Below are 22,900 nucleotides of genomic sequence, written 5' to 3'. Positions count from 1 at the left end.
GGCCTTGTATTTCGGCCTGTCCACTGCTCCTCAGATCTTCACAAGCCTGATGAAAAATGTGGCGAGATGGCTTCACCTGAAAGGTGTCAATGTCTCTCTGTACCTAGACGACTGGCTGAGAGCCAGATCAGAGAGACAGTGTTTGGAGGACCTTGCTTTGACCCTAAACCTGATCAAATCATTGGGATTACTCGTAAACCTCGAGAAGTCTCAGCTGATCCCCAGCCAGAACTTGGTCAATCTGGGGATTCAGATGGATTCTCGGGGTTTTCGAGTATTTCCTTCTCAAGAGAGACTCGTGAGAGGCTTAGAGAAAGTCTCTCTCTTCTTAGGGAAAAAACGTACTTCGGCGAGGGAATGGTTGAGCCTTCTAGGGACCCTTTCCTCGCTCGAACAGTTCTTTCCTCTAGGAAGACTTCATCTTCGTCCTCTTCAGTTCTTCCTCAAGAGATCGTGGAACTGGAAGACAGGACTTCTCTCGGACAGTTTTCCCATTCCAGTGGAGATGAGAAAACACTTGGAATGGTGGTTGCCCCCACTAAAGGAGAACAAGGGTATTTCCCTGGAGGTTCGGAACCCAAGCCTTGTATTGTTTTCCGACGCGTCGGAAAAAGGTTGGGGAGCAACCTTAGGAAAGAGAGAAGTGTCAGGCACCTGGAATGCAGTTCAGGTGTCCTGGCACATAAATTGCAAAGAACTTTTAGCCGTACACCTGGCTCTAAAGAACTTAGAACCTATAGTGACAAACAGTGTAGTCCAAGTAAACGCGGACAACACCACCGCCCTGGCCTACATTCGGAAACAAGGAGGGACACACTCGTTTTTCCTGTACGAGCTCGCAAGAGATCTTCTACTTTGGACCTCCCAAAGGAACATCTCCCTCCTGACGAGGTTTGTTCAGGGAGTAAGGAACGTGAGGGCAGACAGGCTGAGCAGGAGCAGCCAGGTACTTCACACAGAATGGACCCTCCACTCAGAAGTTTGTCAGAGTCTTTGGTCTCTATGGGGGACTCCTCATGTTGACCTGTTTGCCACATTCCTCTCAAAAAGACTGGAAGTCTTTTGCTCAGTGGTAGAAGACCCCAGAGCTCTAACAGTCGACGCCTTTCTTCTAGACTGGTCTCATGTAGACGTCTACGCATTTCCCCCCATTCAAGATTCTGGGACAAGTGCTAAAGAAGTTTGTGGCTTTGAAGGGGACGAAAATGACCCTGATAGCCCCCTTTTGGCCTGCACAAGATTGGTTCACAGAGGTAGTGGAGTGGACAGTAGACTTCCCCAGATCCCTCCCAAGAAGGATGGATCTTCTTAGACAACCGCACTTCGAGAGGTATCATCAAAACCTCCCCGCTCTCGCTCTGACTGCCTTTCGACTATCGAAAGACTTGTCAGAGCGAAAGGTTTTTCTCGCAAGGCTGCAAGCGCGATCGCTAGAGCCCGCAGAGCTTCCACTATGCGAGTTTATCAATCTAAGGTTGGAGGTTTTTAGAAGATGGTGTAAGTCGAAGAAGTTGTCCTCCTCCAGTACCTCTGTGACCAAAATCGCCGATTTTCTGTTATTCCTGAGAGAGGAATCACATCTTTCTGTATCCACTATAAAGGGTTACAGGAGTATGCTTTCGGCCGTCTTTAGAAATAGAGGCTAGAGCTTGCAGATAATAAAGATCTACACGATCTTATAAGATCCTTTGAGACCACGAAGTCTAAGAATACATCTCCTCCTAGCTGGAACCTCGATGTTGTCCTGAAGTTCTTGTCTTCTGGAAGGTTCGAACCTCCTCATATGGCCTCGTTTCGAGATTTAACGAGAAAGTGTTTGTTTCTCTTGTCACTGGCGACAGCTAAAAGAGTTAGTGAGCTGCACGCCCTTGATGATAAAGTAGGATTCAAACGAGACTCAGCCATCTGTTCGTTCAAAGCACTGTTTCTGGCAAAGAACGAAAATCCTTCGAATCCCTGGCCTAAAAACTTTGAAGTTAAAGGCTTATCGGGTCTCGTCGGTAGAGAAGCTGAAAGGTCTCTTTGCCCGGTAAGAGCTCTAAAATTCTACCTGAAGAGGAAGAAACAGATGGGAGGTTCTAGACAAGGTCTTTGGTGCTCTGTTAAGGATCCTACAAGACCTATGTCCAAAAATGCCTTAGCCTTTTTTGTAAGGAAAGTCATTACAGACACTCCCAAAGTGTGCACTGACGACTCTTTTAGACTCTTGAGAGTAAGAGCACATGAGGTGAGAGCAGTAGCGACGTCTCTCTCTTTTCACAGAAATATGTCGCTAAAGAATATCTTGGAAGCGACATATTGGAGGGTGAACTCAGTGTTTGCATCTCACTACTTGAAAGACGTTCGTGTGACCTACGAGAAATGTTTTTCTCTGGGTCCTTTCGTGTCTGCGGATACGATCCTGGGTATAGGAGCTAACACCAATCCTTAAATGGTACGTAACGTCTATTAGATATGTTCTAGACTTTCTGCTGACTAAGTGCAGACGTCGCACTGGCGGCCAGTCACTATTGTTCAGTAAGGAACTCTTGTGATATCTTATTAGATGAGTATCATTATTATTTTTTTTTTTTAAATTATGTGTGTGTGTGTAAGTTGGTTTTTGAGTTATGGTTGTTGTGAAGAGTTTGGGGATAACTCGGAACAATTTTTAATACTAACATGGTGGTTAGGATCAGGTGGTCGGGATTGGTTGTGTGCTCCTTCATAAGGTGTATTGTCATATAAGTGGATCAGCACCCATTGACAAAGTCCTTTCAGGCTCTGCCGAGTAAGCGGATAAGACCCCATCGGCAGACCCACAAGAACTCTTGGCCATAGATCATATATCTCGCTAAAGTTTCTTGAGGTGATGCAGACTCCTGGGCAACAGCCACAAAGTCTACCACCTATCAGGTAGGAACCAAGGTTTATGTACTACAACATATGTTGTTTCACCTGCTATTCCATAAGTAGCTGTCTCTTACCCTCCACCAAAGGGTGCCAATCAGCTATGTATTATCTGACAGGTAAGTTGATTGTATGAAAATGATATTGTTATGGTACAATAAGTTTCATACATACTTACCTGGCAGATATATACGATTAATGGCCCACCCAGCCTCCCGCAGGAGACAGGTGGAAGAGAGAAAATATGATAGAAAAACGGGAATGGTTCCTAGTTCTCTGCCTCCCAGGGCAGGCCGGTAGATCACCTGACCTACCTGTAGCGAGTGGCGCGAAATTTGAATTGTTCCGATACGTAATACAAACCCTCGGTCCTTTAACAATAGGAAGGTAACTAGCGGCAGCTGGGACGGTCGTAAGCTTCGAACAAGGGGAGAACGGTAGTTAACTGCTTGTCCGATCGTGCGCGCGCCCGCGCGCCCGAGAGGTGAAGAATCACTTTTGCTTTCGGCCGCGGGTGTGAAGGACGTGTTCGTCATCGCTCTCTGCCCGCTTCATCGTCGTATGCTTTGTTTATATTGTGTTTTTTACTAATGGTTTGGTTTGACTTGAAAATGAAACTGTAAGTACACTGTTTTCATTTCATTACTTAATTATGAATCAACATGGAACTATCGCCGTAGAGACGGCGATTTCCGCTCTTTTTCATGAATTGAACCCTTGAATTATGTCTCGGTTGCGAGGGCGGGCGCACTCGCGCCGAGTCATGTATTTTGGCGAAAGTGTGTAATTGAAAGATGTAAGTACACTTTTTCATTATATTTTTGCCCTGTGCGTTCGTTGCCGAGAGCTTGATTGCGCTCGGCAAGAGCCTCTTATTTTGTATGAATAGAATGCAATGAAAGTGGATTCGCAATGCAGTTTTCTTTTCATTTATTAATTGCATCAAATTTAATTTTGGATCAATTTCCGCTCTTACCCGGGAAGTTAATCCTTACGATTTATTTGCTGTGAAAGTGAAAATAGCAAGTGCAGTATTGTTCATTTTCATATATATTTATGATAGCATCATATTATTATGGATCAAGTTTCCGCTATTTCCTGCCGGGAATTGATTTTTCCCTCTTTAAGTTCTATGAAGTGAATCGCAAGTGCAGTATTCTGTTTCATTTTCATATTACTTTTCACTGCTGTGCGGGGTAGGGGAAGCGAAGGTCTGCCAGGAAGTCGTCGGAAAGCTCTCGCGACTCCCTTGGTATCCGATTCTTCGTCTTCTTCCTGCCCCCCCGCTCAGCTTCCTCGTATTTTGTTTTTGGGGTCTTCCTTCCGTTCGGGTGGGGCATGTCTCCCCCGTGCGCGAGGGAACCCCTCTTACTAATCTGTCTGTGCTACCGCAGGTGCTACATCCGTGGGAGACGACCTTGGACAGGTATGGACCACTGCGGCTGCAGGGCGTGCCTAGCATCCACGATCTGCTGCAGAGTCTAGCGAGGTCTGGGGCGGTGACCTTGGAGTGGTCTCCACTACAACCTTCACGGCCGCTTATGCTGCTTCCCCCCGCTGGTCTACACTCCCCATGCTGTGTCGGTGACGCCGTCTGCCGCTTCTAGGGGCCGTCGCCGCCGTACCGAGGAGGGGTATGCCGCCGCCGCCTGTGTTTTCTTCGTGTTGCCTGCCCCAGACTTCCGCTGTTCCAGCAGCTCGCCCCTGGACCGACCGCCAGTACCACGCTGGCTGCCGATGATTCTACGAGGCGATGGCTGGCCTGCCGTACCTGTCGCGATGATGGTTCCCGCTACTGGCTTGGCTGTCCCTTCTGTGTTTACCGCTGCCGCTGTTCTGCCGCTCCTGAGCTGGTTGCTGTTCCTGTCGCTCCTGGTTCCTGCGCCTGTCCATGCTGGTCCTGCCCATGGTGTGTCTTCCCCAGTCCCAGGTCCTTCCGGACAGGTGCAGTCGGGCCGTGTTGCTTCGGCAATAGGCCCGACTCTGGCCTGGATGGAGGACCTGACGACTGTCCTCCCCTGCGTGAGCTGACGAAGAAGAGGAAGGTGTCATCTTCGTCTTCGTCTGTTGCTGCCTCTTCCCCTTCGACTTCTAAGGCCCATAAGCCGAAGAAGAAGAAGGCTGCCTCCCCCCCCTAAGAAGTCTCCTTCGGAACTTCTAAGGGCCCGTCCCACCGAGGTGGGACGGGGGGTCCTTCTGCTGTCCTCCTGCTCCTTCGGGAGCGGGGCCCGTCTCCCCTTCCGTAAGGAAGAGATAGACGGGGACCAGAGGAGTATCGGTTAGCTCTGGTACTTCCTCTGCCTGGTGCTAGCGGCGATGCCGCTACGCCAGGTTCCGGCTCGGTCTCTCGTTCGCGAGGAGATCCCGAGTGTACGCTCTCCCTCGGGGAGACCGTGCAGCCAAAGTTTCGGCGCCAGAGTTCGCTCCGGCGCCAAGACCACGGCACGGAGCAGAAGGCTGGCGAGAACCGCTCAGGTGACTCTCGCCAGGCCAGCGGCCGCTCTCGCAGCGACCAGCTGGTAACCGGGTTTTGTTATTCCCCCTAAGAAGACTCCTTCGGGAACTTCGAAGGGCTCGTCACATTCCGGTGTGACGGGGGGGTTCTTCTGCTGGTCCTCCTGTTCCTTCGGGAACGGGGCCCCGTCTCCCCTTCTGAGAAGAAGAAGAAGACGGGGACCAAGGGTGTGCTGGCTACCGCTGGTACACCCTAGCCTGGTCTTGGCAGCTCTGCTGCTAAGCCAGGTACCGGGCTCGGTTTCTCGTCCCGCGAGAAGTTCCGAGTGTACGATCTCCTTCGGGTGACCGTGCAGCAAAGTTAAGACGCCTGAGTTCGCTCAGCGTCATGACCGAGGCACGGAGCAGAAGACTGTCGAGAGCCGCTCAGGTGACTCTCGCCAGGCCAGCGGCCGCTCTTCGCAGCGACCAGCCGGTACCGACCTCGGGTGGACGTGACGGTCTCTGACCGGCCACGGGTGGGAGGCTGGGAAAGGTCCCCCAGGTCCCCTCGACCGACGGTACCAGCCTCGGCTCGGTACCAGCGGTTTGACGTCCGCGAGGACGCTCACCACGGTCTCACGGCGAAAGCGAGCTCTGCAGGTCACCTGACCGCCGCTCCCACAGGGACCGGGCGGATACGGTGACCAGCAGCAGCTCGTCTGACGCACGGGACCGGGGTCGACGTGCTCAGTCGAGCCGCTCGCCACAGGTGAGCGGCACGGCCAGGCCTGCAGATCGATCCCCACCGCGGGTTGGTGATCGGCTGCAGCCCCCACGTACGCTGGTCCTGCAGCGAGCGGGGGGGGAGCGTCAGGTCTGTCTCTCCACTAACCTTCAACTTCTCGGGCTACACCGGGAAGAGCGAGGTAGCTAGGAGTGATGCGTGAGAGTGCGCCGCTCACGATCCCGTCACGACGCCGCACGTGCCACGTATTGGTCTTAGGACCAACCAGGACGTACGCGCAAGTGATTGGAGGCGACCGTCAGGGGAGAGTGGGTAGCGTCAGTTTTCTGTCTCTCCGGTACCTTCAACTTCCTCGGCGTAGCCAGGAAGAGCGAGGTATATAGGAGTGATCGTGAGAGATGCGCCGCTCACGATCCCGTCACGACGCCGCACGTGCCAGGTTGGTCTTAGGACCAACCAGGACGTACGCGCAAGTGATTGGAGGCAACCGTCAGGGATCTGTTGCTGGTCCTTCTTCTGAAGGAGGAGGGTCCTGGGAGCTGCTCTTGTTGGAGGGACTGGACGGTCCTACTCCTCAAGACGCTGTAACTTCCGAGATTCAGAGTAACTTTACCCAGGTTATTGCACTGATTCGTCAGCACAACGACCCGCCGGGGGGAAGGATCGCCGCTCCCACCAGCAGAGCCCATGTCTCTGCTCGAGTCGTTTTGGGGCCCGAGAGGGAACCCAAACCGACGGTGGGTATGCCGCGATCGGAGCTTGCCGATTCTGTCTTGAACCAGAGTCTCTCGTCTCCGGACAAGAAGGCTCTCTCAGTTCTGGCCGGTCGATCAAGCTACTTCCACCTCCTCTACTGCGACAGCGGCGTTTCTACGTGTCTTCGGACACCGTATTTAATACTTCGCCTTCGGTCCTCCTGAGAGGTTTCGACCTCGACGAGGACTGGAATGAGTCGGAGAACGGTATCGGCTCTCCTGTCAGGTGTCGATCAGCCCCACCAGACGACGTTCACAGTGGCGGCAGACCCTTACCTACAGTGAGAGTTCGTAACCCTCCTCGGGAAAAACGTTTTCTCCTGACGATACGTTTTCCCAGACTCTGAGAGGCCATCGCCGCAAGGCGATGGCTGCTCCTACTCTTCTCCAACTGCTAGTTCCACTGGGAAGGCGAGCGAGTATCCAATTCCTCCCCCATTCCCTCTCTCCTTACGGCTACGAGGGAAAGGGGAAGGATCCTACAGAGATTTCTCTGTAGGATCCCACGTTGGGGACTGCGCTACCAGGGGGGACCTTCGGGTCCTACCTGACGTAAGCCCCGGTCGTGAGGAGGGATCCTGCCCCATTCTCGATTTCTACGGGAATCGAGAGGACCACCAGCCGATATCGTTTGACGAATTCGGTGGGGGTTTCGCAGACTGCTTAGAATTCTACGGAATTTCTAGCGCATTCAGAGTGTTCGAGTTTTCTTACGATCTCCAAACACTTAGCGAGACCACGGTCCAAAGTGAGCGAGACGAGAATCCCCGATATGTTACACGATAATCGGGAACCTCTCGCCTATGCTCGAATTCCTGGAATTTATTCTAGCATTAGGAAGAAGACTGCTGCTGAAAGAAGACTATCTCACAGTAGGCGACCAACCTGAATAGAGAAGAACGGACGGGAATATCAGTTTGGCTTGAACTATCGTCTTAGTATTCTGTTCACCCATTGAAGCTTTCCTTCGAGGAAGACTTCTCCTTCACTCTCTTTAATAGAGAACGAAGGTGGTCGATCTCCAATCCTTATTTTGTTTTCTTGAAGGAAAGAATTTAGGATGGAGATCGTTGTTCAGAATCCTACAAATATACTACGTATATTAACCTCGCGACATGATTCTGCTTAGCAGTTGAATGGTCCGAGGGGTAGGCGCATATCCTGGTTATTTTACGGATTGCGACTTAGACGAAAAGTATTTCTAATTGAAACTGCAAACCCGGGTTGCCTGCAACCTCCCAGGAGTTTCCAGTTTAATTTTTATATACTTATGGTGTTGTCACAACAACACCATTTAAGCTTTTATATTTACCGAAATTCGTTTTCGCTTAAATATAATTGCTCGAGCATATCTTTTTATGCTCGGTGGTTCTAGCCGAACGCATTCCTTCGTGGAAAGGATTACTTGGCAACTCAGGATGACGAGTCAGCGACAGCTACTGCGTATTGAATTGCCCGAGGCATTTCAGTATCAGCTGCCGCTGTGAGATAGACGGTTGGTTATGTCTTTCTCACCTGTTTTGATTGAATAACAACCGTATCTCTGCCCAACAATCACGGACTTAAGTCTCTGATTAACGGGGATTCTCGCATACATGAATGACCATCTACTGCTGAGAAACGCTAGTATTCATCGTCTTCGGTATTGCGAGAATTTTAAACAGAGATATCTATTCGACTCTCATCTTTCTGTTTACCGCACGGTAACAGAATTCTGTAATAGTCTCTTGCTGCATCGTATCCCGATAATGCGAAAGATTTTTGCGGATCTGAGTTTGTCCTCAAAATATCTTGTATTCGGAGGTGTACAATTGTTCATTGTTCACGCCCGGATTAGCAGATGTATTGAAAGACATCGCCTACTCCCACACTGCCAGCTCTACTTCCAAACGTTCAGCCCATGAGAAAGCAGTTCTTCAAGCGGCTCTCCCCTGTGTTTCATTACTGAATAACGCCCCGCTTTCATTGCACAACGAACGCATGAAATGGCGGTTAGCGTTTTCAGTCATTTGTAAGCACAGGTTTAGAATCTTGAGATTCCTTCTCTCGATTCAGCTGGAAGACGTAGGTTGCATTCATTGCCTACCTTCGTCTTCAACGTCACATAGTGTTTGTTTCTCCTTAAGCTGAGATTCAACGTCTATGAGATTTTCTTGCCATCAGGGACCTCGGTCTTTTGAAGGCAATTGACTTTCGCCTTTTGAGCTTATGCATTAAGAGAATCATCGCCGCGCCGTCCGGCATCGGTGACTAACAAATATTTTATTTGTTTGGTCTCTCAGCATAACTCTTTAAAGGGCGAAGGTCACGTGACTTACCCGGATGCTTGGACAACTTGCCTCTACTGATTCCGAACCAGTCAGTCGGCAGTCTGTCAGAGCGCCCGAGTCAGTTACGAACTATGCTGTGGACTTAGTTCGGTTGTTCCAGAGCAATCATTACTTCGTCTTAATAGCTTGTCAGTATGAGTACTGTACATAACCAAAGTCGAGAAGAGGGATAGGTCATACGACTATTCCCTTCTTTTCGTCTTAGGTAACTGCAATGACTTCTCTTGAGAAGTCAAGCACAAAGGGATGGGATTTGTGACGCTCGATTTCGTACCGATCTTCGTAGCGAAGACTCAGAACCCTTCGGTAACTGACGATTGGTTCGAGTCCTTCACAATACCCTCCCTAATGGACTTCACCGCCTCCGATACGAAGGCTATGCTGCTTTGTCCTGTGAAGGTGCGACGGAGCTGTTCTGAAGAAACTCGACACCCAGGATGAGTGTGGACGCCTCTTCATCATTCTCTCGCGTTCCGCAAGAACTCTCCGTGGCGCAGGTAATGAAGGCAGGCGCCTGGTCCAACCGGACCGCATGCACCTCCTTCTACCTTCAGGATATTGCCCACAGTTCCTTGGATCTTTTCCTTAGGAACTGTGGTGGTTTGCTCAACACGTTGTGTAGTTAACCCAGGACCCTCGCAGGCTGAACAGCATCGAGTCCTGGTGTGACCGTAAGATGGATGAGGAATGAGAGTGTGACTGCTCCTCTTCCCATCTTTTTCTTCCCTCTACCTTTGGGTAGAGGGACACGGTCGTCACCCTGCTGGGTAAGGACGAGATGCAGGTGAGCTACTCAATAGAGCACCATCCTATCCCTTTCAGTAGGGATAGGAGTAAATATCCACCACTTCCTCCAACAAGGGGGAGGAAGTGGATGCCAAATTGAGACAAACCCATCATTTTATGATTGTCTCTTGCAAACAGAACAAGTTCTTGCTTGCTGGTACGAAGAGATACGCTTGCCTCTCTCTTAGTACTTGGCCCAGAGGTCTGACCATTGATCCTGCGGTGCACACCCCCGATCAATCGGACAGAGGTTTGGTTTTGGATCCCTCCCTTGCTCTTACGACCAGGGAGGCACTCCAGGGTTGGACGAACACCAGTCTGTTCACCAAAAAGACTCAGATTCCTCCCACCAAGAAGTGAGTCTTCCTATTGTTAAAGGACCGAGGGTTTGTATTACGTATCGGAACAAATGACAATTTGTCGAAAATTGCATTTTTCCTAACTATACAAACCTGAGGTCCTTTACATATAGTCCCACCTCATGCCACCCCTCACTCTGCAACTTTTTGCATGGGCCGAAAGCAAAAGTGATTCTTCACCTCTCGGCACGCGGGCGCGCGCACGATCGACAAGCAGTTAACTACCGTTCTCCCTTGTTCGAAGCTTACGACCGTCCCAGCTGCCGCTAGTTACCTTCCTATTGTTAAAGGACCTCAGGTTTGTATAGTTAGGAAAAATGCAATTTTCGACAAATTGTCATTTCTGTCGGGGACGACGGAGTCTTAGCTATGTATATATCTGCCAGGTAAGTATGTATGAAACTTTATTGTATCATAACAATATCATTTTTTTTTTTCATTTTATATTTTTGTTTTTATGTTCACTTCCCAATGGGCTTTTTAATTTTTCACTGTTATCCAACTCCAATGCTCTACCCTTATTTAAAAGTTTCACTGGGATTTTTTTCACATACCTTACACAGAAATACATTGACCTATCAAACATCTTTACGTATCAGCTTAATTCTTATGATTATTTCACACTAGCCTGCCTATTAAGGTGTGATGAATTTGCAGATAAATCTCAATTGTTTGCATGAGTAGTGTGATGTTTGATGTAGGGAAATAATATGAAATTGCTCTAGGCTGTAATATCGTGAATGTTCAAGCTAAGGCTGTAATACTGCTCACTAGATTTGTTATTTATCAGAAGACGAGACTTGAAGCAGCAGATAAGTTGAGGAAATATAGTTTTTATAATTGAGTTTGTGTATTCTCTCTTTACAGGGTATACATGAAGGAGATCAGATTACAAAATTTGGCTCTGTTACCTATGAGAACTTCAGGGGTCTGGCAACAGTGGGGCAACTTGTGCAGAATTCAGTTAATTCAAGTATCCAGGTAAGAGAAATTGTGATTTCATATAAGTAACTTACCAAGTAATTACACAGCTATAGTAGTTTCTAATTCACGTGCCAGCCTTTATTTTTGTACAAGTAACTTACCCAGCAGATATATACTTAGCTATAGACTCGGTCGTCCCGACAGAATTTCAAAACTCGCGGCACACGCGACAGGTAGGTCAGGTGATCCACCATTCCCCGCCGCTGGGTGGCGGGGTCCTGGAACTATTCCCGTTTTCTAAGCCATAATTTCTCTGTCGTTGAACGGACAACACCTATTGTTCGTTCTCCATCTTGGATTTCAACTCGTTTGCCGAGAATTTGGATTGGTTTTTTGGTGACGTATTCTGTTTTTTCTCTGCTTGGCATACGCTTATTGTGGACTGTTTTTTCGACTTTGGTTTTGACTACTCTTTCACGAGTTTCTGACGCTAAGGCTTCACCTATGTTTAGAGTTTGCAGTAGGGAAGACTGTAAGGTTAGGCTGCCTAAATCGGCATTGGATCCGCATAGTATTTGCGCTAAATGCAGGGAGAATGAATGTTCTTTTATTAACACCTGTGTGGAATGCGAGAACCTTACGGAGCTTGAATGGAAGGAATTATCATCATATGTTAGGAAGCTTGAGAGAGATAGAGTGAGGAAGGCTTCAGCTAGGTCATCTAGTAGATCTTGCTCCTTAGAACAAGAAATTAACTCTCCATCTAACAATTTTCCCTTAGCCTCAGCTGCTTCTCCCTGTTCTGAATCCAAAGATTCTTCGTCAGAGAGGGAAAAATGTAAAAGCTTCAATAAGAAACTTCAAGCTCAGCTACGAGCTCTAAACCAAGGTAAGAGTGGTGATAGTGACTTGTGCAGTGTCCCCAGTGCAGTGGAGGGGGCGTCTGACGGTTCCTCATTGCTCCTAGGCCTAGACCTCTTCCAAACTCCCAGGACCGCAGGGGAGGAGGAATGTCGAAAGCCGCAGGGAGGATGCAGAACATCCCCAACGGTCAGGCGTCCCTTCGGCAGATCCTGTTGTTAAGTCCCAGGCTGCCTCGGATTGCCGCAGAAAAGGCGTCCTAAAGGAGTGTTTTCGGCCTCAGACTCTTCCTCTCCTAGACGAGGATGGAGTTCGGCCTCCCGTTCGCGCGCCCTTTGAAGAGAGCCTGGAAGGCTCCTAAAGGAGACGCTGCTGACTCCAGCCCAGAGCGTTTTCCCGAGGATTGGCCTTCGGGACCTAAGAAGACTAGACAAGAGGAGCCTGCTCTTCAGGATCCGACCAATGAAGTTTTTGGTTAATCTGCAAGAGCAATTAGCTTCGCTCGTAGGCTCTTTTGCTAAGGACTCTACAAGGAGGAAGGATGTCTCGCTCCCTGTTAAGAGTTCCGCTAAGCGTCCTTCTTCGTATAGGAGAGAACTCTCACGATCTCCAGGACGTTTATCGCCTTTGTCGAGAGACTCGTCGGATAGGAGTTGTTCTCCTGAGAGAAGAGCCCTTTCGCCCTATAGGCTGTCTTCCCCGAAGCGCCCTCTTAGACACAGCGCATCGAGCAGAAGTCTCTATCGGTTTAGGTGCAAGGAACCGGGAAACCGATTTAGGTATCAGGATCCCTTGGGTCTTCAGGACCAGGAGCCAGACAGGCGCAAAGAGGCAGCAAGACGCAAGAAAGGACGTCAAAAGAGCCTCTTAGAACTCTGGATTCAGGACGTCAGATTCTGCTAGAAGGCAGGAATCAGGACGCTATGAGCCAGGACGCCATGAGTCAGGGCGCCAGGAGTCAGGGCGCCAGGAGTCAGGGCGCCAGGAGTCAGGGCGTCAGGAGTCAGGGCGCCCAGGAGTTAGGACGCCAGAAAACAGGACGACCAGGTTTAGTACGTTAGGCGTCCCCCCAAGTGTTAGGGCGCCAAGAGCCTGTTAAGCGTCAGGAATCAGGACGCGGGGATCTTTTCAAGCGCCCTGAATCAGGACGCCAGAGCCTAGCAAGCGCCACGAACCCGACGAACCTAGACAACAAGAGTCTAGTAGGCACAAGAGTGTTGCCGACAGACAGGAGCCTCACTCTTCGTATAGGAGGTGGCTAATGTTCCGCGCTCTTCTCGGGAAAGGAGTTCTTCTCACGGGAATAGCCAGATCACTCCAAAACGATCTCCTTCTGTAAGATCAGTTGGACCAGGTATCGGAAGACGAAGAGCCTGTAGATGTAGCAGTTTCGGACTACAAGAGACTTTCTCTTTTGCTGCTAAAGGAGTTCGGAGACTCCCTTCATCCTGCGGACTCTCCTTCACCAGGATCGTTGATGTCCAGCACTAAAGCTCTCAAATCGTCTTCCTTCGTTAAGATGCGCCCCGCTCTTTGTATAAAGAAAAAGGCATTGAAACTTTTTCAGAGTGGTTGACTTCCAGAAGGGAAGCGGGCAAGACAGTTTTTCCTGCCCTCCTTCCAAGTTAACAGGCAAACCAGGAGGTGGTACGAGACCAAAGAGCCGATGGGGTTTAGGTCTGCCTTCTTCCGTGGATGCGGATTTTGCTTCCTTAGTGGTCTCTGCTAGGAGGAAGTCGTTGCTGTCTGCTAAGGCCGTCTTGGGGGCATGTGTGAGCTGGACCACCTTCTAAAGGGCCTCTTTAAAACCCTAGAAGTCTTCAACTTTATGGACTGGGCTTTAGGAGCATTAGCGAAGAGAGCTCAGGACACGGACTTTGTTTCCATGGAGGAACTTTCGAGCGTCCTGGCTTGCCTGGACAGAGCGGTCATGGACGGTTTCTGGTGGAAGTTGCCTCTCTTTTGGAACGGGAAGTATTGAAGAAGATGATCTGTCTTTAGCTCTTTCTTAGCAAGAGCAGTATCACCCTTGCAAAGGACATCTCTTCTTTTTGCTCCTTTATCCCCCTTCACCACCTTTTTCCACAAGAGACGGTTAGAGAGGTTTTCGAAATCTCTTACGGAGAAGGCAACTCAAGATCTCCTCACGCACTCGCCAAGAAGTTTTAGCCGGCAGTGCCGATAGAGAAGAAAGAGAGACCCTCTTTGTTCAGCCCTTTCGAGGGGCCTCTCTTCTAGAGCCCCTCTTAGAGTTGAAGACCAGAGAGAAAGAGTAGACCATCTAGAAGGTCCTTCGGGAAGTCTAGATGAACAGCAAGTCCTCCAGACGAAAGTAGGCGCCAGGCTACTCCACTTTGCCAAAGTCTGGGCGCAGAAGGGGAGGGCGGACTCCTGGTCCCGCTCTATCCTGAAAAAAGGATACTTGATCCTTCTTCAGGGAGAATCCTCCCTTGACGACAACTCCAAGGGAGTTGACCGCCAGATACTCGGATCCGGTCCGAAAGCTTGCTATGTTGCAAGCAGTGGAACAGATGATTTCCAAGGAAGCGGTAGAACTGGTTCAAGATCTCCAGTCTCCAGGATTCTACAATCGGCTATCTGGTACCGAAAGCATCGGGGGATGGAGCCCAGTTCTAGACGTTTCAGTGCCCTGAATTTCTTTGTCTTGAAGAAGAAATTTCAATGGAGACGTCTTCCTCTGTTCTATCTGCTCTGTCCAGGGGACTGGATGGTGTCCTGGACTTCAGGATGCGTATTTCCCAGTGCCCAAATTCATCCGGCAGCAAGGAAGTTTATCTGAGGTTCATGTTCCAAGGAAAGTGTTCCAGTTCCGAGCGATGTGCTTCGGACTTTCGACTGCCCCCCTTAAGTCTTTAAACGGACATCCATGAAGAATGTAGCTTATTGGCTACTCTGGAAGGATCAGGATCTCGTTATATCTGGACGATTGGCTAATAAGAGCCCAATCGGAGAAAAAATGTCTGGAGGACCTTTTAGTTACTCTAAAGTTGACAAAGTCCTTAGGACTTTTAGTAAATCACGAGAAATCCATGCTGACTCCCCAGCAAAGTATTGTCTATCTGGGGATTCAGATGGATTCTCGGGATTTTCTAGCGTATCCTTCGCAGGAAAGGAGAGAACGCTGCCTAGAAAAGGTCAGTCTTCTTAAGGAAAGAACATTGTTCCGCGAGGGAATGGATGAGCTTGCTGGGGACCCTCTCCTCGATGGAACAGTTCGTTTCCTTAGGAAGACTTCACCTACGACCCCTTCAATTTTATCTGAAGGAGAAGTGGGATTGGAAGTCCAACAATCTGGGAGAGACTTTTCCAATCTCGAAACGGATCAAGGAGAATATCCGTTGGTGGTTAGATTCCACAGAAACTAAGCAAAGGAATCTCCCTTCGCTTACAGAACCCGCGCCTAGCGTTGTTTGCAGACGCCTCAGATTCAGGTGGGGAGCGACCCTAGGTTCGCAAGAAGTGTCAGGCATTTGGGAAGGAGAACAAGTGTCTGGCCACATCAACAAGAAAGAGCTAACAGCCATTCATCTAGCTTTGGTTCATTTCGAGGAACAGGTCTCAGTCTGGGGATTCAGATTCACTCGGACAACACATACAGCCCTCGCTTATATAAAGAAGCAAGGGGGGACGCATTCCTTTTCCCTGTACGAATCAGCAAAGGATCTGCTGATTTGGGCACAGGAAAGGAAGATCTCTCTCCTCACAAGGTTTTGTGCAGGGAGAGAAAATGTCCCCCCGGACCGGGCAAGAATCTGTTTGTTAAGCAGAAAAAGAACAAGTCCTACCCACGGAATGGACTCTCAATCCTCAGATTTGCCAACAACTTTGGGGGGGCCATGTGTGGGGAAGGCCCAATATAGACCTTGTCGCGACCAACAAGAATCCACAGATTAGAAACCTATTGCTCCCGATCTCGGATCCCTCAAGCAGTAGCAGTAAGTACAGCTTTCTGCTAGATTGGACGGGCTTGGACGCGTACGCCTTTTCCCTCCTTTCAAGATAGTAGGAGAAGTGTTGAGGAAGTTCGCTTGCTCGGAAGGAACAAGAATGACCCTCATCGCTCCCTTTTGGCCGGCTCTCGATTGGTTCACAGAGGTGCTGGAGTGGTTAGTGGATTTTCCAAGATCGCTTCCACTAAGGAACGATCTTCTCAAACAACCCCACTTCGACAGGTTTCACAAAAACCTCCCCGCTCTAAGTCTGACGCCTTCAGACTGTCGAAGGACTTGTCAGAGCAAGGGGCTTTTCACGAGAAGTGGCGAAGGCTATTGCAAGAGCCAGAAGAGTCTCCACTTCTAAGTTATATCAGTCGAAATGTGGGAGTTGTTTAGAAGATGTGTAAGGAAAAGGAAATATCCTCCTCCAGTACCTCCTGTAACTGAAATCGCTAGATTTTCTCCTATATTTGAGAAAAGACTGTAACTGGCAGTTTCAACAGTGAAGGGTTACAGAAGTATGCTGGCCTCAGTTTTTCGACATAGAGGAATAGATCTGACAAACAATAAAGATCTTCATGACCTTATAAGGGTCTTTTGAGACCACGAAAGAACATGTAAACAAGAAGCCTAGCTGGAACTTGGATGTGGTCCTCAAGTTCCTAATGTCGGAAAAATTCGTACCGTCTCAGCAGCTTCGTTTAGGGACTTAACAAGAAAGTCTTTATTCCTTTTTGCGTTAGCAACAGCCAAGAGAGTGAGCGAGTTGCAAGTTTTGGAAGGTAAAGTGGGGTTTAAGAAAGATTCAGCGATTTGCTCCTTTCGACCATTTTTTCTATGAAAAATGAAAATCCCTCAAAGCCTTGGCCAAGAAGCTTTGAGATAAAAGGAATATCTTCATTAACAGGGAGAGAACTAGAAAGGACTTTGTGTCCAGTCAGGGCACTCAAGTTCTACCTGGAGAAGAAGAAGTTGCTGAAGGTACAGAAGAAAGTCTTTGGTCTCTGTAAGAGATCCGAAAAGAGCGATTTCTAAGAACGCCCTTACATTCTTCATAAAAGATGTAATAATGGGAAGCTCACCTTAAATGCGAAGAAGAGCATTTCAAGGTTCTCAGAGTGAGAGCTCATGAAGTGAGAGCCATAGCTACGTCGATGGCATTTCACAAAACATGGTCGCTTCAGGCTCTTATAGAGTCGACATTTTGGAGATGTAATTCGGTGTTCGCCCTCGAATTACCTAAGAGATGTTAAAAATTTCGTTACGAAAAAAGTGCTTTGCTCTGGGAGCGTATGTTTCGGCGAATTCAGTGCTGGGAGAAGGGGCTGAGGCTAATCCTTCCTATTTAGTTTAAGGCTTAAATTACTGTTTATTGGTGGTTGTTTTTATTGGTTAATTGTCAGAGGGAATAGGGACCCTCTTACAATTCATAGATTGTAACAAGACTAACATGGTCAGGTGATCGGGATTGGCTTCAGTGCTCTTTGTGATTTGTTTAATAACCTTAACTCTGTCATGTAAGAGGCGAGTCTCCATTGATATGACAAAAGGTCAAGGCTCTACCATGTAAGTGGGTCAGCCCCCATTGGTACGATCCAGTATAGGCTCTGTCGCGTAAGCGGGCTAGCCCCCATTGACACGATCCAAAGAGTTATTCAACCATAGGTTCATTCCTCGTTGAAACTCTTGAGGCAAGCAGACTCATCGACAGTAGTCATGAAGTCTTCAGCCCAATAAGGTAGGAACTATGGATTATGTTATCCAAGAACATAGGTTGTTTTTTCCTGTTTTTTAATGTATTTAGTTTAAATATTATTTTGTTTTTAGCTGTCTCTTGCCCGCCACCAAGGGTGCCAATCAGCTAAGTATATATCTGCTGGGTAAGTTACTTGTACAAAAATGATATTGTTAAGATACAATAAAGTTTTGTACATACTTACCTGGCAGATATATATGATTAATGGCCCACCCAGCCTCCCCTCAGGAGACAGGTGGAAGAGAAATTATGGCTTAGAAAACGGGAATAGTTCCAGACCCCGCCACCCAGCGGCGGGAATGGTGGATCACCTGACCTACTGTCGCGTGTGCCGCGAGTTTGAAAAAATTCTGTCGGGACGACCGAGGAAGTCTATAGCTAAGTATATATCTGCCAGGTAAGTATGTACAAAACTTTATTGTATCTTAACAATATCATTTTACAAAATGCGGTAGCTCTTTGACAAGCCCCGCTCACGAACGAAAGTATACTGGAAACGACTTGGCAAAAAGCCTCATTCTGTTTCTACCAGCTCTTGAGTAAACATCGGGTGCTTCCAGCAGCTTTTATTCATTGGATTTTGGTTGTATATCTAGATTCAGTGAGGTATTACAGTGACGACTAATCAGCTTTGTATGATAAATATATGATTTATCTAATAATAGGTACTAATTTTCAAGTAATAGTAATAATAATGCATATACTGTAATTAAAACAATGCATTTCTGTAGTAAACTGGTGTGAAATTGTAAATAAAACAAAAATTTTCCCAGTCTTCTCTGAAAGCTGCGAAGCAGGGGGAAGATATTTGACATATTTGACAGCTTCAGAGAAGACTGGGAATGAAATTTGTTTCTTTACAATTTCACATTGTTTACTAAAGAAATGCATAAATGTTTTAATAACAGTATATGAGGGCCTTAAAACCACAGGCTCAAGAGCCACTTTTTTAAAAATTAAAAAAAATGCTCCTATCAACAATAACTCTGCTTCTAAGAAACATCAATTTCAACCAAGTACCATATGAAAGCAGTGCCCTTCAGAATGTTTTGGCCGAAAAAAAAAAAAAAACAAAAAAAAAAAAAATGTGTGGTGCATATGCATGGAAGCACACAAAATGTTGTCCCCCCTCCCCCTTCAGTTTGTGTAATAAAATGCAGTAGTAAGTGCTTTAAACATATATAAACAGTGTTACCTGAAGTCAATACACCTTCCTTGTACTATTAAAGTAACAAGACCAACATTATTACAGCAATAATATCAATAAAAATAGTAATAATAGTGATAATCATAATAATCATGATAATGAAAATAGATGAAGGAGAAGGTGAAGAGGCACAGTGTATTGTAAATAATAGTGGAAATACTGTTACTAGTGAGAATACTGCTCACTTATCAATACAACAATCACAGCCAGACACTCGTGCTTTTTTGGAAAGACTGCCTGGGACTCTTACAGGGGGTTTGTATTGCGTGTGATGATTGGTTGCTGAGACACGCTTCTTATGGGGAAATTTTCTGACTGGCGAGAGGCGCCTACGTGGCAAGCACGGCTCACTCCCTCAGCCAGCACAAAAGCTTTTGTGGTTAATAAGCACCACACCCCTTGTCTCGAGTGACAACAACTCTAGACATGTAAGTTTGTCATTTCCTATGCTTGTACAATAATTTTGATCATAAAGACATCGATATCAGTGTTGCAAACGTCATAGCCAGAGAGAGGGAGAATTGGTGATTCTGCCAATATGTATGATTGTTTTGATGGTAGTGGTGCTTGAGCCCTGTGGTTTTAAGCCTCTCATATGTATTATTATTATTATCATTATTATTTGATAATCTTATTAATACAGAGAAACCTCAGTTTTCGTACACCTCTCTTTTCGTACTTCTCAGATTTCATAGACTTATCTACAAAATTTTGTCCCAGTTATTGTACGCTTTCTCAGTTTTCATACACAGCGCATGACCAGGCCCGACCAAAGAACGTTCCAAGTGCTAGCCTTTCTGTAAAATAGGTGAGAAACACTTCAGAGTTTAAGAAAGAACTCGTAGCAAAGTGTTGGAGGAAGTTCCATGCCGATCTCTGAGAAAATGCCTACAAAAGGCACTGCTGTTAGTGAATTTAAGGTCACCAGAGGCTGATTTGAAAAATTCAGAAAGCGAATTGGCATACATAATGTGCCTACTTAAGGGATTAAGGACATGTTTGCAAAGTGGAATGATGTAAAAAAAATTTGTGGAGAGTTATCATCCTAACAAAGAAGTTATAATCTGTGTCTCCAACATGCTTACGTAGTGGCATGCTGTGTTTAACTTTAGGGAAATTTTAAAGAAATGCCAGAAACAAATGTCTCTGGAAAGTTTTGTTGTGAGACAGGGGTCCAGTAACTCTCAAGCTGGTCCTAGTGTCAGTAAAAAACGAATAATAATAATGCTAACAATAATAATGCGTAGCATTATTATCATTATTCATCCGATTGCGCTGCTAAATCATCGTCATTTCATCAACATAGATCTTTGGTGAGTACCCATATAATTTACATAATTTTAATATATCTCTTATCTCTCTCCCTCTCTTTCCTTGTAAAAAAAAAACAGGCCCACATGAATAGTAATAGCACATGCATATGTAGGCTACTAGCTGTAAGCCATAGGCCAGTACATATGTAATGTACTACATATATTTTTAAGGCTAACGTTGTAAAATAACTTTGAAACTATATTAAATTTAGTTTAGAGTGATAGTTTAAGATATATTTGATGTTTGAACTAAAGTAGGCAGTTATAAGCATTTGTATAGTGGGTCTTGGTTGGTTTAACTATTTAAGCAGGCAGTTTTAAGTGATTTCTGAGGGGTGGCCAACATAATGCTGGTATTTGCTTAATGCAGGGGGTGTTCTGGGCCCTATCCCCTGTGATTATTTGGACCCTACTGTACTGTAGTATGTGAAAATTAGTAAATATTTTTTCATCATAAAAAAATGCTTTTAGTCATGAAAATGTACTTAGTACGTACATGAAAATACTACATACCGCAGACAAAAACATATGTACAGTGTGTTCTCTACTTATGGCAGCACTGACTTATAGGGATTCAATCTTACAGCACTTTTTCAGCGCCGTTGAGAATCAAGTTAACAGCGCTTATGACGCTATAACTCGATGCAACATTGATTTACTGCACCATAACTCAAGTTATGGCACCAGGAGCGCTGTTAAAGTGCTGATAACGGCAAAAATCAACTTACAGCGCCGTGCTGCAACAGATCCCCGGCTGTAAGTCAAGGACGCACTGTACCCTGCTATTCATGTTAGCTTATGTCTTTTAGATAGTATGCACTACTGCTACATGTTAGTTAGGCTTTTAGATAGTTGCACTATGCTATTCTGTTAGCTTATGTCTTTTGTAGTATGCACTACTGCTATTCATGTTAGCTTATGTCTTTTAGATAGTATGCACTACTGCTATTCATGTTAGCTTATGTCTTTTAGATAGTATGCACTATGTACGTGCTTATATCAGCCTAAAACACCTCATGAATATATAATATTTAAAAATCATCTCTCAACAGAACATTTAATAAAATGTGCAGTATACGCAGAATATCAATTAACGTATATGTATGCGCAATTAATACTGTGTGTAGTAGTATACCGTAGTGGCAGCTGACCCAGTACAGTTCACTGTTGTCTCGTTTGCACGTGTGTGGTACTGCAGACTAAGATTATCCTCAGAAATTGTCCATTAAAATGTCCTGTAAACGCTCTGCTTCTCCTAAGGCTTCCAGCAAAGGGCCTAAGCACCAGAGGACCTTACAGTTGATGACCAGTGAGGAGAAAGTAGACATGATTGTTATGTTAAGAGAAGGCAAAATTCATGGAGAAGTAGCAGCCCATTACAGCGTGACTGAAAGCGCAATCACCTGCACCAAGAACAAGTATGAATAGGGTAAAATACTTGAGGAGGTCACTTCTGGAGAAAAACTTGCCACCCTCTTTACAGTCTCACTAACGGATCAGGATTTTGATCAATTTCGTGGTCTGTACAAATTGATCAAGAAAATAAAGCAGATTTAGACAATGATAAAGCATGTGTTAAGAATGAAGGAGGGGCCATAAATTTTACCAATACGAACTGTTAATGAGCTTATGCAGCCCTACTGTACCACCTTCGTTAACATTTTAAGTTACCTCAAGTAGGTGGGGCCTCCCACAACACCTGAAGAAGGTGAAAGAGGCATCCTCAGAGGAGATATAACTCCTCTGCTTAGCTGTGCAGCTAATTCATCATCATTATCTATAGTCAACATTCATCACCATTGAGTACACTTATGGTTTAATGTTATTATTATATATATTACAGGTACCTGGTGTAGTACTATACTTACTGTTGTTATTATTTAATCTTATTATTTAATATTATTATTTTGTCCTATTAATATTAAGAGCTGTAGTATTATTATTACTTTACATTATTATTTAATGTTACATATTATACAGTAAATAATATGAACATACAGAATACTGCTTTATGAAAAAAATTCACACCCATGAATAGGCTAGTACCCCTCGAATATTTTGTAAATATGTTCCACAGAAAAACCTGAGAATGAGGGAGTTCTCCCACAGTTAATTTTTAGATAGGTTCCACAGAATATCCCACAGATAGGTTAGTCTGTGAATCTTTAGAACGTGTTGAATGTACACATATGAAAATGATATTTTCGTAATAGAATTAAGTTTCATTTATGTTGACATAATAATTACAGAATCAGAGCCCACCCTCCTCCCCACAGATGGAAATAAGGGCACAAACTGAACGAGGCTTTCTGCTAGGTCGCTTCCAGTACTCTCGTTAGTGGTCAGGGCTTGTCACTTACGCTAAATTATTGAAATACCACCATGATTTTTTTTAGATAAAGGCTGCAGCGCAAGTTTGAAGCTATAGCTATGTAATTACTTGGTAAGTATATAGGAAACTAATTTTATGAAAATATAATTATCTGTTAAAGCAGAAATATGCAGTATAAATTCATATAGTGTGTGTGGTGATCACTAAAATAACTAATATGTAGTCATTCCAGTGGGTTATGAAATGAGTAG

General features: G+C 46.1%; 1 protein-coding gene across 1 annotated transcript in view; it reads left to right on the top strand.

Annotated features, from left to right (window-relative positions):
• LOC135224327 (26S proteasome non-ATPase regulatory subunit 9-like) overlaps nucleotides 1-22,900 on the top strand; it is a 55,701-nt gene that overhangs the window by 32,197 nt on the left and 604 nt on the right. Inside the window, exon 5 of the mRNA XM_064263227.1 lies at nucleotides 11,168-11,281. Coding sequence (XP_064119297.1) covers nucleotides 11,168-11,281 — 114 coding nt within the window. The remainder of the gene's footprint in view (nucleotides 1-11,167; nucleotides 11,282-22,900) is intronic.

The sequence above is a fragment of the Macrobrachium nipponense genome, chromosome 12 (genome assembly GCF_015104395.2).
Source record: "Macrobrachium nipponense isolate FS-2020 chromosome 12, ASM1510439v2, whole genome shotgun sequence".
Lineage (NCBI taxonomy): Eukaryota > Metazoa > Arthropoda > Malacostraca > Decapoda > Palaemonidae > Macrobrachium > Macrobrachium nipponense.
Note: the sequence above shows the minus strand (reverse complement) of the source record. Positions and strands in the feature narration are given on the sequence as shown.